This window comes from Podarcis muralis, chromosome 6 (genome assembly GCF_964188315.1).
Source record: "Podarcis muralis chromosome 6, rPodMur119.hap1.1, whole genome shotgun sequence".
NCBI classification, from domain to species: domain Eukaryota; kingdom Metazoa; phylum Chordata; class Lepidosauria; order Squamata; family Lacertidae; genus Podarcis; species Podarcis muralis.
The window spans coordinates 423582-436887 of NC_135660.1; the positions used below are offsets into that span (position 1 = coordinate 423582).

Consider the following 13306-nt stretch of genomic DNA (forward strand, 5'->3'; position numbering starts at 1 on the left):
CAGGGATTGCTGTGCAGCGAAAGCAGCGATCCCTCTTGCTGTTCTGGCTTCTGGGATAGCTGCACAGCCTGCATTCACTCCATAAGACGCACACACATTTCCCCTTACTTTTTAGGAGGGAAAAAGTGAGTCTTATAGAGCAAAAAATACGGTACCTTTTGCTGCTGAGGCCACAAGAACCGTATCTGGAGGAGGGTGAAGGCCTGGAGAAGGTCTCTCTCTCCTCCTCCTCCTCCCCCTCTTTCCGTGCCAGCGTTTGCCCAGGCCAGACTCCTGGCTCTGCTGGGCTCCTGTCAGCCATGAATCCCAAAGGAGGAGGACGACGACGACAATCAGGGTCTTGTCCTCTCCTGCTGCCCTGTGCCAGGCACAGCCTTTAGCTAAGCAGAGTCCAGAATGAGCGAGGGCTGCAGCTCAATGGCAGAGTAGAGAATGGTAGAGTTGGAAGGGACCCCAAGGGTCATCTAGTCCAACCCCGTCATTCCGGAATCTCAGCCAAAGCATCCAGGACAGGTGGCCACACCACCTCTGCTTACAAACTTCCAAGGAAGGCATCTGCCTCGCCTGCTCAAGGCCCCAATCCTGTTTGCTGCCAGTAGCGCAGAGGCCGGCCCTGGCCGGCACTTTGAGACCTGAGACCTGCACTTCACTCAAAGGGTCGTTTGGGGATCCCTCTGTGCTTTTGTCTGCCGTTCTGTTCGCTGACCAGATCCAGGTGCTCTTGGAGCAGACTGGGGTTTTAGATCCATATATGATGACCTCTGTTGAGAGAGACGGGCAATGTTAATCTTCCTCTCGCAGGTTTCGATATCACCCCAGGCTCCTCCTGGAGGCTGTCTGAGTTGGGGGGGGGGGCAAGTGGTAGGGCTCTGCAGTGGTCCTCCTTGGATGGTTGTCTTCAGGAGCCCCAAGGAGCCTTCCATGGGGGGTCCCTCGGGGCTCCATTCCACCCACCATGAAGCCACTGAGTGGAGTCATCCGGAGATTTCCAGTGTGTTGGCAGCAATATGCTGGTGATGCACAGCTCTTTTTCTCCTTTATAGCCACAGGCCAGGCAGTAGATGGGCCAGAATGCTGTCTTTCCTCAGTAACAGACTGGATGAGAGCCCACCAACTGAAGCTCAATCAAGACAAGGCTCAGGACCTCAGTGCCTTCGGAGCCGCCTCTCCCCATGCAAACCGCCCTGGGCTCTGCCCTTGTCACCTGAGACCCTTCTCTATGTCCCCCCTCCTTGAGAGGTTTGGAGGGTGACAACACCAGAAGGGCCTTTTCTGTGGTGACTCCCCAGTTATGGAGTCACCACAGGAGAGAAGCTCACCTGGTGCCGTCCTTACATGGTCTTTATGTGCCAGGCAAAAACATTCTCTTTAATGGCCTCTGGCCATTAAATTATGGCCTTTTAAAAGTGAGGAGACTATTATGATTTTTTTCTAGATTCAGGTAGGTGGCTGTGTTGGTCTGATGCAGTAGAAATATATAAAAAAATTGTCTAGTAGCACCTTAGAGACCAACTAAGTTTGTTCTTGGTATGAGCTTTCATGCATACATCTTCAGATACTCATGATTTTTTCTCTGATTTTTCCCCCCATTCTTGTTCTTATGCTATATAAATTATGTTTTTGTGCTGTGCACTGCTCTGGGATTTTTGGATAAAGAGCAGTATATAAACTGAATACATAATAAATAAATACTAAATAAATACTCTAGGTGCCCAGTGGCTGCTGCCGCTCTCCCAAGCAAGGTTGAGGCTTCCCGCACGGCTGGTCTTGGGGAGCAGAGGGGGCTCCTCTGAGGCTGCTATCAGGACTGAGGCACAGGGCAAGGCTTCTCTGCCGGCCGGTCCTGGCTGCTGAAATAGTTCTGGCCTCCTGGTGATGGGAGGCTGCTCTGGCAAAGTTGCCCTGTTTCGTGTCTAGCTTTTCTCACTGATTTGGACAGGAATTGCGGGTTGTTGGGTGACACAAAGCAGCTGTTTCCTGTGCATCCCTTTTCCCCACCAGGAAGGAACTTTCCACCAGGAAAATTTCCAAGAGCTTTTTCCTGGCAAGCCATCCAGCGAAGGCAGACAAGGCCTGTCCTTCGTGAAACAGGCAAGGGATCGTTGCCTGAATGGCAGAGGCTTGGACTAGATGACAATTGGCAACCCTTCCAGCCCTACAACTCTGATTCTGCGGCACCCCCCACCCCCGGGGCCTGGTCCACCCAGCAGGATGACTTGGCCTTCAGCCGGGGGGGGGGGGGAGAGCAGACCTGAGAAACAGCTGGCCAGTGAAGAGCAGAGGGGGGGCAAGAAGATGCCTGGGGGGTTCCTGGCCCGAAGCTGGAGTGGGAGGTGCTGCCCTTCCATGCCATCCTGCCATGAGGCTGTGCAGCTGGGGGGGGGGGGGAAGCGGCAAGGATGAACTGGGGAGGCTTTTGCCTTCCACCTCAGGCTCTAGGGCTGCTGGCATCTCCTTGCCTTGCCCCCCCGGCCATTTCCCTTGGCCTGCGATGAAGGGGCAGCTTCTCATGGGCTCCTCTTGCACTCTTGGCCCAGCTTTGGCAGGCAGCCCCTGACCCAGCCAGGAGGATGGAGGCCTTTGGCCCCCGGCACAGCAGGCAAATGCCACAGCACAGAGACCCTCAAGAGTCACCATGCCCAGGGGAATGCTGGGGAAATGGGGGGGGGAGCAGCTGCAGGCCAGCCCTGCGCTTAGCTTCCCAGCGCCTGGCTCAGCCCTGCCAGGCCTCACAACGAAACACTTTTTTGAAAGGGGGTCCCTATCTCTGCTTCATATGTTGGGGGGGGGGGGGCTTCCACCCAGGAAGGAGGAGCCCCCTCCTGTGGCCTAAAGGACCCCCCCCAAGCACTGACCCTACTCTCCCCCCGCCCCAAACCCGCCAGACAGGCTCCCCACAATGCCCGGTGGCAGCTCTGGCGAGGCATGGCCAAGAGACCCCCCCCCCGTGGCCCCCGTTGCAGAAGAGACTGGCTGCCTAACATGGGGGGGGGGCGCTCAGCCCCAGCCAGATGCTTCAACAGGCAGCACAGAGGGTGATGATATAATAGCACAATGCGAAGTCACAGAAAAATATCTCACCACGGACAAGTGCTCCGCAATAAGGAGTAGAGACAAGCAGACAAATCTAGACGTTGTCCTTTTCTTTACAATCTCCACTTCTCTTTCCCAAGGGAAGAACAGAGAGAGGCTCTTCATCCTTCTATTTGTTAGCCTTCCTTCAAGGGAAATATTAATACAGGCACAGATTTGCCCTGTTTTCTAAGCGATTGCTTCTTTACTACTTCATTCTGCAGCTCGATGATTAAGTTCGTTTGTGGGAAGAAACGCCGAGTTTACTGGAACAAAGTTGATGTTACTTCTATCAAAGACACGAGGGATTGTAAAGAAGACGACGACGTCCAGATTTGCAGGCAAATATAGAGAAACAGAGAGAGGAAGGAGGGAGTCTGGCAGCGTCTTCCTTGTCACTGTTGTTTAATGTTAATCAAGGCAGAGGATATTTGATCACAGACTCCCCCTCCCCCGTTACAGAAGTGCAGGCCCCCCCTGCCCCCCACTTTCACAAACACTTTTCATCAGCTTCCAGTGACAGTTTTGTTCGCCTCTGAAGCATCACAAAAATATCTCCACGTGGCTTTTTTGTACAAAAGTGTGTTCCTAAAACTGCAGTGGAGCAGAGACTCTGCCGTCCTGTCTTGCAGGGCTTGTTCCCTTTCCCAGAGGGCCCCCCCACCCAGTCCTTGCTCAGTGGCTGGGGGGGGGGGGCATGGCTAGCCTGCGGCTCCTTGGTGTGTGCTACCGACAGCGAGAGCCACTTATTGCTGCAGTGCCCTGTGAGCGCAGTTGGCCCTGGGGAGCAAAGGGGGCAGGCATCCCGCCCCCCCGCCAGCATGCCAGAAAGAGTTTGAGCTTCTAAAAAGTCCTCTAATTCCCTGCCCAGCCCAAGGGACCCTCCTTGCCCTTTAGGAGCATCTGGCTGCCCAAACTGAGGGGACGGGGGCTCCCCCAGAAGCTCCCCCCACCCTGCCTCTGCAGCCCCTGTTCAAAGTGCCCGGCTCAGGAGAACATCGCTCGCTTGCTCGCAGGAGTGCATGGGAATGAGCCTGCCTAGTGGGGGGGGGGGGAGTGTTTGTGTTTCTGGTCCACAGAGTTGCCCCCCAGAAGGAGTGTGCAAAAGGCAGGCAAGGCCGGAGGAGGCCCAATGGCTCCTTTGGAGCCCCAGCTCCAGCCCAGAGGGAGGGGCTCTGGGGCTTCTGGGCGCTGGGTGGAAGGAGCCAGGGGCACAAGGGTCCACCCCCCCTGCCTGCCACTCAAGGGGGGGCTCCCAGGGGAGGGTGGCAGCAGGGACTCTGACCAAAGCAGCCGAGATGGGCAGGGGGGAAATGGGACTATTGGAAATAAATAGCACTGGTTGGAGACACACCATGCAAGGAGTAAGGGAGCCTCAAACGCTTAAATTAACAACAGCTTAGCCCTAAAAATACAGTACTTGGACCTCAACTAGACAAGCGACTACGGAGAAATTTGTACAGGGTAACCCTTAGCATTAGTTTCCCTTCCTGGAGGTGGACACGGTGGCGGTGGGGGGCGCAGGGGTCCCCCCTCCCCCCCGCTCAGTAGATGTAGAGTCGGTCCGAGATGGCGGCCGGCATGTGGGTCATGACCTGCATGCGCAGCCACCAGTAGTAGTCCATGGGGTGGTAGCGGGTGTAGGGGGTGGAGGAGGTCAGGGCGTGGGCGATGCTGTCGATGACGGGCGACGTGTCGGAGGAGCCGCTGTTGCAGTACGACTCCATCTTGGCGATCTGCTCGTCAAAGTACTTGCGCCCGTAGTCGCGGCGCACGATCTCCGGCAGCTCGTCCCACATCTTGTCGGCGATGGCCTGGATGCGCTCGGGGCTGTAGAGGCTGGTGCCCGCGATGAAGTTGCCCGGCTCCACGATGCACACCTTGACGTCGTGCGGGCGCATCTCATAGCGCAGGCAGTCGGAGAAGGCCTCCACCCCAAACTTTGTGATGCAGTAGGGGGAGCGCGCCGGGTTGGCCATGCGCCCCATCATGCTGCTGATGTTCACCACGCGGCCTGGAGGGGGAAGCGGGGGATCCTGAAGGGGCTGAAGAGCAAGGGGCAGGGGCCGCCTCGGGGGGCCCCCAACAAGCCCCTCCTCTGGCCACAGGCCCCTTCCCCAGGTGCTTGTGGGGTGGAAGCCCCCGACTCATGGGGGCTGCTGGGCAAAGCTCCCTGACCCAGCCCTCCTGCTCCTCTCCCAAAGACCCACCAACCCCAAAGGCCTCCCTTCACGTAGCACCCCCCCCCCAATGCTGCAGGGTTCCTGACACACCCTGCCCAGCAGCCAGCATGCCCAGTGGTTAGGGATGGTGGAGGCGGACCCCTGAGCTACAGCTATGGGGAGCTCCAGCGTCTCACTCACCTTTGGCCCTGCGGATGAGAGGCAAGAAGGCCTTGGTGGTGCGGATCGTTCCCCACAGGTTCACCTCCGCCACCTCCTTGTAGGTGTCCATGCTGGTGAACTCCACCTCCCCAAAGGTCGAGATGCCAGCATTGTTGACCAGGCCCCACAGCCCTGAGGGGAGAAGACCCACGGAGACATCGGTCATCGCATAACCCCGTCTGTAGCTGCCTTTGTGCCGCCACGAGGGGGAGCAATGAACGGGGCTTCAGGCCACAAGCACAGCCAAGCGCGGTTTCCTCACGACTGCCTCACAAGCACCTCACCAGCCACGCTGCACCAGGTGAGCCCTCAGGCCACGCGGGAGCTGCCCAGGAGGGGGCTGGAAGGGCTCTGAGGGTGTTTCCTGCCTCTGCCAGCCCCAGCCCTGCTGTGGCGCCCCCAGGTGCCTCAGACCTGCACGGCCCCACAAGGCCCCCCCAGAGAAGGAGGCTGGGGAGATGGGGGGCCACGTGCGGAGGCTCAGGCACCAAGGGCTGCTGGACCCCCTTCCTTGGCTGATCTCATGCCAGACCCCCACCTACCCTTTTCTGGCATCTTCAGAGTGGAAGTCATGTAGTCCACGGCCCGGCTAACGTCTTCGCTGTCGCAGACGTTGAGCTGGACGGTCCTCATCCGGTCACTCTTCATGGCGTCCAGATCCTTGGAGCCGCCCCTTCCCTGCTCCTGAGGAAGAGCGGGGGGGACATTTGTTTGCTTACTGATTTCTTTTGACATCCTTTCAACATGCAACAACGTCATACAGCTCAATATTGAAATATCCCACCCTGAGCCCAGAAGCTGGTGTTTAGGCAATGTGTGCAGAACAAGGGCCAAGTAACACGAGGGAATCTTCTCCCTGGCAGTTTGCATGGAGCAAAGGAGACAAAACAGTTTGTGTTAACCAAAAAGTTTTGTACAGTGAGGGGAGGTCTCTCTCTTCATTTTTAGCCATGAGCACAAGGAAACGGTGCCATTCCTTTGCAAAGGAGACTTTGTGCCAATTTTATGGTTTTATTTCACCCAAAGTGCCGTTGGCCAGACTTTCACCAATTTGGCAGAGGAGGCATTTTGTCTTGCCACCAGGGGGCAGGCAAGAGCTGCAGCCGGCTGCCTTGGGTCTCCCAGCCAGGGGGGAAGGGCTGCCAGATCCAGCAGGTGGGGGCCAGGCACTCAGGAAAAGGCTTTGTCCCCCCCCCCCCACCTATTTTGGGCCCTTGAAAATGGTAAGGATGACTGGGATTCTCCTGCAAGGGAAGAGCATCGCTGGCTGCCATTTGAGAGTGTGGCCAGCAGGGGGAGCCCCACATCCCTCCAGAGCCAGGCAGGGGGATTTGGAGAGGGGTCTCCAAGGGGGACCAGCTGCCCTTTAACTAACCTTCCCCCAGGCCGCCTGCTGCCCCACACTTGCTCCTGCCCACATCCACAGGCTCCCTCTGTTTGGGTTTTGGAGAGACAAGGACCCTCCAGGGCCCCCTGGGAGAGAGCAGCTGGCAGCCTGGAGGCGCAGCTGGAGGGGGGGGTCTGCCCAGGAGGGGCTTGGCGGCTTCGGCTTCCCCTCCCTCCCCCCCCAGCTCCCCCCCCCCTACCTTGAGCAGGCAGCCGGCATAGATGATGAATCCTCGCTCGTGCAGGTGTTTGGCCAGGGCGAAGCCAAAGCCAGAATCGCAGCCAGTGATGAGGACGGGCCTCTCGCCAATCTGGAGCACAAAAAGGGGACGTTGGAGACCCCCCAGGGAGGAGCAGGCCCACCCCCACCCACCTCTCATGAAAAGGGGGTCCCACAACCTCGGGGGGGGGCACCCAGAACCCTCCAGGTCAGGACTCCAGCTGGCAAACCTTTGGGGTCTTCAGACACCCCCAGAAATGCCAGCAGCCCCATCAAGGAAACAGCGCTGGGGGGAATTTCCCCAGATGAAGCAGGAAGTCCAGGCTGGCTCCATGGAAGGGTTTTCTGATGGTGAGAGCCGTTAGACGGGGGAACCGATTTCCGCAAGAGGAGAGCGGTGGACTCTCCTTCCCTGGAGGTCTGTCCTGGATGCTTGAGCTGAGATTCCTGCATTGCGGGGGGGTGGGACTAGATGACCCCTAGGGTCCCCCCTCCCAACTCTGCAATTCTATGATCTCAGGATGGACAGCTCAGGTTCCTCCAGGAAACAGCCCAGAAAGATCAGTGTTGTAGGAGAATTGGGATGCATGGGGTGGGGTGGGGGGAAGTCAAGAAAGAGGGTGATGAAAGAATCTATTTGTATTCTTCTTATTTTTTTTTTTCTCTCTTTTCTTTTTTGTTCTTTTTGTTTTTGTTTTGTTCTTTTTGTTGTTATAAAACTCTGAAAACTCAATAAAAATTTATAAAAAAAAAACAAAAACAGAAAGATCAGTGTTGCTGCTGGCCACAAGGGGGCACCCCGGGAGGAAGCCCCTCACCCCACAAGAGCCCTCCCAGGCCCCCCCCCCAGCCCCACCTTCCCTGCTGCCTCCCCACCCCAGCCAGGAAGCTGGAGGAAGACCCCCTAGAAGCCAAGAGCGGCCCAGTATCCCCATCTCTGTGCCCCTCCCTGCACGGGCCTCATCCCCTCTTGTGGCAGTGAATTCCACAGGCTCTCACCTCATCCACTTCCGTTGCATAGGAACGCCGGCCCTGCAGGCGGGACACCGAGGAACAGATCTCAGGCAGGGGCCTGAAAGGGAGAAGGCCAGCGGCTGGGTCAGCGGAAGCTCCCATCCGGGAAAACTGATCCCCAACATCATGCCCCTCCCTCCCTCTCTCTTTCTCCAGGGGCTCCTAGCTGTGAATCCCCCCCCCCAACCCCCAGGCTCGTCTCCCTGCAGAGAGCAGTCCAGCTGGGGAGCCTGGCCGCCTGCCAGGGACGCCTAGTTTTGACTGCTGCCTTGCAGGGGGTGGGACTAGATGGCCCCGGGGGGTCCCTTCCAGGATTCCAAGATTCCCTAAAAAGGCCCCCACAACCCCCAGGCATTTTGGAAAGATCTGACCCTCTTGAATTAACCCTTCAACTTCCTTTTCACCCGTCCCCTCATTGGGGGCAAGTCTCCTCTTCCAGAGCCAAGGGGAGCTGTTGGACTTTCTGGGCACTTGTCCATTTCCCTGCGCCCTGGACTTGATGGCGCTGCGCCCACCTCACCCAATGGGGCCAAGCCCCTTTCCTTTTGCCCCAGAAGGGGGGCACTGCTTCAGACTAAGTCCCAGGCTGCCTCCCAGGAAACTGAGATCTTCTAGCTCTTTCTTTGGGGAGGGGGACACACAAGAGCCCAGTCCGTGAGAAGTCACCCAGCGCCCCTCCTCGCCTGGGTTTGCTGCTCCCAGGAGGCGTCATGGCAAGAGGCGGTTATTTTCATCGGATGACACCACCCCTCCCTCCCTCCGGCTGGCCAGGGCCAAGGACTTTTGGCTGCGGGTCCCACTCCCCAAGGGGCTGAGCAGAAGCTCTCTTGTTCTCTCCTGACCGCTCTCAGGAGTAGCTCCTCTGCCCCTGATGCTGCCAACCCGAGGGATCCAGCGTGGTGCCGTGCTGAGAGTGTCAGGCTAGGACCTGGGAGGGACCAGCGTTCAAAGCCCCACCTGGCTCACTGAGCCAGTCGCTGCGCCTCTCTGCCTAACCTACCTTGCAGGGTTGTTGGGGGGGATTAAGCAAGGAGGGGGAGAACTATCTGTGCCCCCTTGGAGGAAAGGGTGGCATAGAAACAAACAAACAAGCCCCCAGTTTCAAGTCAGCTGGGAAAGGCTCCCCCCTGCCAGACAGAGGGAAGAGAGAGCTGGGCAGGCGGAAGAAGGGACCTCCTGCCCCCTCCATTTCTCTCCCCACCTGCAATCCCCATCTCTCTTCCTCTTCCTCCCTGACTCCAACTGCTGCTCCTGCCAAGTCCAGGCCGGGCGTGCCAGGCCCCTTGCCCCTTGCAGGACCCGCCCTCGCAGCTATTCCCAGCAGGGTAATCTCATTACGATTACGGCCCCTTCAGGCCTGCCTCTGTGTGTGTGTGTGTTAATTCAGAGAGGCTGGGCAGCTGCAGAGGCCTTTGTGCCCTCTGGGCAAGGAAGCCCCCCCCCCCCAGCATCCCCAGGCCCCAGAGAGTGCTTGTCCTAAGGGGCAGACCCAAACGCAGGACCCCCCATCTCTCTGGGCTGGAAGCTCCCCCGCCAAAGGACTGTGGCCGAGGGTCACCCTTTGCCCCACGTCATCTTGCTGATCCTTCCCAAAGGTCAGCCCAGCGGCCGGAGGGAGGGGAGGGGGCAGGCGGCAGCCTTGGGGGGCTACGTGTCAGGGGGACTTTGGAAAGCCGACAGCCCTTCTGGACTCTTCTGAAACTTGTTTGCTCAACTTGGGGCAGCCCAAGGAGGCCACGCAGAGGCTCCCAGAGGAGCCAATTCTGCTCTGCCAGAAAGGGGGTGCTGAGCGCTGCCAGAGGTGCCAAATGAAGAGGATAAATCCTGGCACCTCCTTCCCCAAGTCTGCAGAAAACGGGACTTGCTAGTCAGGGAAGAAGCCATTCTTGGGGAGGTCTCTCAACTGGCTGGAAAGAGGCCCCTAAAATTCCCTCTGCCTTTGAGTCCCTTAAAAATGGACCCTGCACTGACCCACATCACCTCAGCGGGGGTCTCTCCCACCCCCCGCCCCCTTGCCAACTCTGCCAGGTCCTTTTGCCACACCAAGCAGCAGTGCCTTGCCTACCCTCAGAACAACCTGAGCTCACCTGGCCTTCCAGGGGGCCCAGCTAGTCTATCAGCCCCTGGGAAGCGCCAAGGAAGGAGGACGGAAGAGGAGGATGCTCCTAACAGCGCCTTGGCTCCTGAATGGGGAAATGGACCCCCACCTTCGGATCCAGAGTCCTGGCTAATCTAGGCGGGCAGGTGAGGCAGCTTCTGAGCTCTGCCCTGGCGTCACGCCCTGATCAGGACGTCTCCAGCCGCCTTTCAAGGGATGGGGCCACAGAGGGCTCAGCGACAGCAGCAGGGGAGGCCAGGGGGCAGCTTCTGACCCCTCACAGCAGCTTTCCATTTCCCAATTGCTAAACCCTCAGGGTGGCAAAGCTGCAGTGCCTGGAGGAAATTTGGGGATTGGAGGGGGAAGGAAACGGTCCCCTAATCAGGCGACTCTGCTGAAGGGCCCCTCATGGCCAGAGACAGAGAGGAAGCCCCTCTCCCTGCTACTGAAGGGGCAATTCCCCAGGGACTCCCCTGCAGACCCCTCCCCACAAGGCCACTTACCGAAGGCTGGCGGAGACATCCTTCAGGTGGGAGGTTTTGGTGGCCAGCTGGGCGAGGGGCCGGGAGATGCGGGTGGCCGTGAGGATGGTTGCCATGGGTGTCTTCACAGCCGGAGTCTTCCTCTGGGCTCTGCAAGAGAGGGCAGGAACACCTCACCTTTGTTTGCTCCAAACCTTTATGGCCCCACTGGCCTCTTGGCCATAAAACAGGGTCCAAAAGGAGGGAGCCTCCCCCCCCCCCCCGCCCCACACATCAAGATAACAGCAGGCTCCTCACGCAACGCCCAGCCCTTCTGCCTAAAAACACAGAAGGCACTCCGTGTGGGCAACATGCTTTTGGGTGGCATCGCAAACCCAGGGCGCCTGGCTGGCCACTGCGAGAACAGGGTGCTGGACTCAGCTGGCGCTTGGTCTCATCCAGACATGGGGCTCTTCTCAGGTCCAGGACCTGATTTCTCTTTGCGGAAGACAACGTGGTGGTTGGGGCAAGCAACGGCCTCGGCGGGGGGTCCCTCTCGTAGCCACAGCCCCTCCTACGGGCACCATCCCTGTTCAGGATCTCTGTTGCCCATCTGGTGGTCCTGGTCTCTGCGCAGGAGCCCCCTGCCTGCTGTACTAGCCCCCCAAAAGCAACGCCCCCCCACCCCCAGGCATGTCCAAGGAAGGGGTGCTGGGGCCTGGGAGGCAGCAGGGCCAAGAGGGGCTCCTCCTCCTCCTGGGAAATGCTGCTCTTGGGGCTGTATAACTGGAGATTGTTTTATGGCCGGACTCATAAAGCCAAGCAGGAGGAAGCGATGGAGGCTGGCTCTCCGGGAGGGGAAGGTGGTCAAAGGGCCTCCGCAAAGGAGGAGAGGGCTAGCAATGGCCACTGGCCAGGATGGAGTTGGAGGCAGCCAGGCTTCTGAGTGCCAGCGGAGGGGAGAGTTGCTCTTGCGCTCGGATCCTCCTTGAGTTTCCCTGGGAGACACCTGCTCAGCCACCAGGAGAAGGTGATGCTACACAAGACGGGTCCTTGGACCTTGGACCACAGAGCTCAGCTGGGACCTGGGCGACCATCCCTCTCAGGGCAAAATGTGCGGGCACAGCTTTCCATGGCAGCTTTGGGACGGGCAGCCCCCAGCTGCTTCCCCCTGGGTGACCTTCCCCATGACCCTAACCCTAACCTTCCCCATGTCCCGCTTCAACTAACCCCCACCTTTGCCACAGGTCTGCCAGGGGGGCAATGGATGCCTCCTGACCGCACCTGTCCCCGAGCAAGGCCACCTGCCCTGCCCTCTGCCCTTTACCTGCGTGGGGCTCCATGCTCATGGAGAGGGGAGCGCACGGGGGCTGCCTGCCCCAGAGCTGGGAGGGCAGGAGCCCTTTAGGAGAGGAGCAGCAGCAGGAGCAGGAAGGACAGGAGCAGGAATGTCATTCCCGGTCTCTGGAGAACCCGTAGGTCAGTTACAAGAGTGAGTGGCTGGGGGAGGCCCTGCAGGTGGCAGCGTGTGGGGAGGGGGCAGAAAGGAGAGTGGGTGCTGGCAGGGAGAAGAAGGGCACAGCCAGGCCAGGCCCCACAGGACTCTCTCCACGCAGCAGAACTCGAGGGACAAAGCACCTTATGCAAATAGGGAGCAGGTATGCAAATGCCCTTATGTGGCATCACCAGAACACCGGGCCAGGCGGGGGGGGGGCACTCTGAGGAGGCTGCCCGGGCACCGCTGAGAGCAGCCAGCCTAACCCTGGAGAAGCTGCTGCCTCTTGCCATCTCTTGTGGCAGGGAATCCTGCAGGCCCTTGGCAGCATGCAGCAGAACTGCAGCCGGATCCCGGCTTGCAGGCAGGCGGAAGATGCAGCGCAGCGGCCCGGAGCCCAGCAAGGTCTTCCCCAGGGTCAAGGGCGGGGGGGGGGGCACGGGAAGCTCAACTCCCTCCTCCCAGCACACGGGGGGGGGGGGAATTCACACGCAAGAGACCCGGAGGGTTGGACTAGACGAGCCTTGGGGTTCCCTCCAGCCCTGGAAGCCTCCTATTCTGCGCCAGCGCCCCCCCCCCCCGTGCCCCAGGCCTCCTCCCCGCGGGGGGCGATGGGCCTGCTTCCCCCCAAGCAGAGGGGCGGCGGGGGCGCCTCGAGGCCCCTTTCCGCGGAGCCGCGCGGCCTGGCCGGGGGGGGGGACAGGGACGGCGGCCCAGGCCCCTCGGGGGGAGAGCGGGCGCCTCGTGCGGGGCTGCCGGGGCCTCCCGGCTCCGGAGGCGGGCTGGGCCGGAGGGCCTCGCCGGGACGCACCTGCCGCTCGCTGGCTCGCCGGAAGGCCGGCCGGGAGGCGGCGGGCGCTGAGAGGCTGAGCCGGGAGGCTCGTCGGGGGAGGGAGGCCCGGCGCCGCCCCCGCCCCGCCCGCCCGGCTCCGGCGAACAGGGCCAGGCCGAAGGGCAGCGGCGGCGACGGGGGCGGGGGGGGTGCTGCCTGTCTCCCTGCCTGGCCCTCGCCTTCGCCTTCCCGGGGCGCCTCACCTGCGCGCTCTCGCTGGCTCGCTCCCTCTCTCGCTGGCTGCCGGCGCCTCCTTCCCGCGACTGGCCCGGCCTCCTGCGCTCCCGCCCGGCGAGGAAGTGAGGTCACGCGCCCGCCGCTCGCTCCCCCGCCCGCCCGCCCCG

The 13306-nt window shown here is 60.1% G+C and overlaps 1 protein-coding gene across 3 annotated transcripts; it reads right to left on the minus strand.

The window, feature by feature from the left end:
- Positions 1–1587: 1587 nt before the first annotated feature.
- Positions 1588–13291, minus strand: BDH1 (3-hydroxybutyrate dehydrogenase 1). 3 transcript variants are annotated; one of them, XM_028731967.2, is made up of 7 exons: positions 13166–13291; positions 10678–10806; positions 8062–8134; positions 7043–7153; positions 5999–6140; positions 5436–5588; positions 1588–5086 (listed from the first exon to the last, which is right to left on the minus strand). In XM_028731967.2, the coding sequence occupies exons 2-7, from the start codon at positions 10770–10772 to the stop codon at positions 4617–4619; spliced, it is 1044 nt and encodes a 347-aa protein (XP_028587800.2). In that variant the 5' UTR covers positions 10773–10806; positions 13166–13291; the 3' UTR covers positions 1588–4616. The 3 variants fall into 3 exon arrangements, with proteins under 3 accessions (XP_028587800.2, XP_077785686.1, XP_028587801.2); XM_077929560.1 differs by lacking the exon at positions 13166–13291 and adding an exon at positions 12397–12476; XM_028731968.2 differs by lacking the exon at positions 13166–13291 and adding an exon at positions 11963–12337.
- Between the last annotated feature and the right edge of the window lie 15 nt (positions 13292–13306).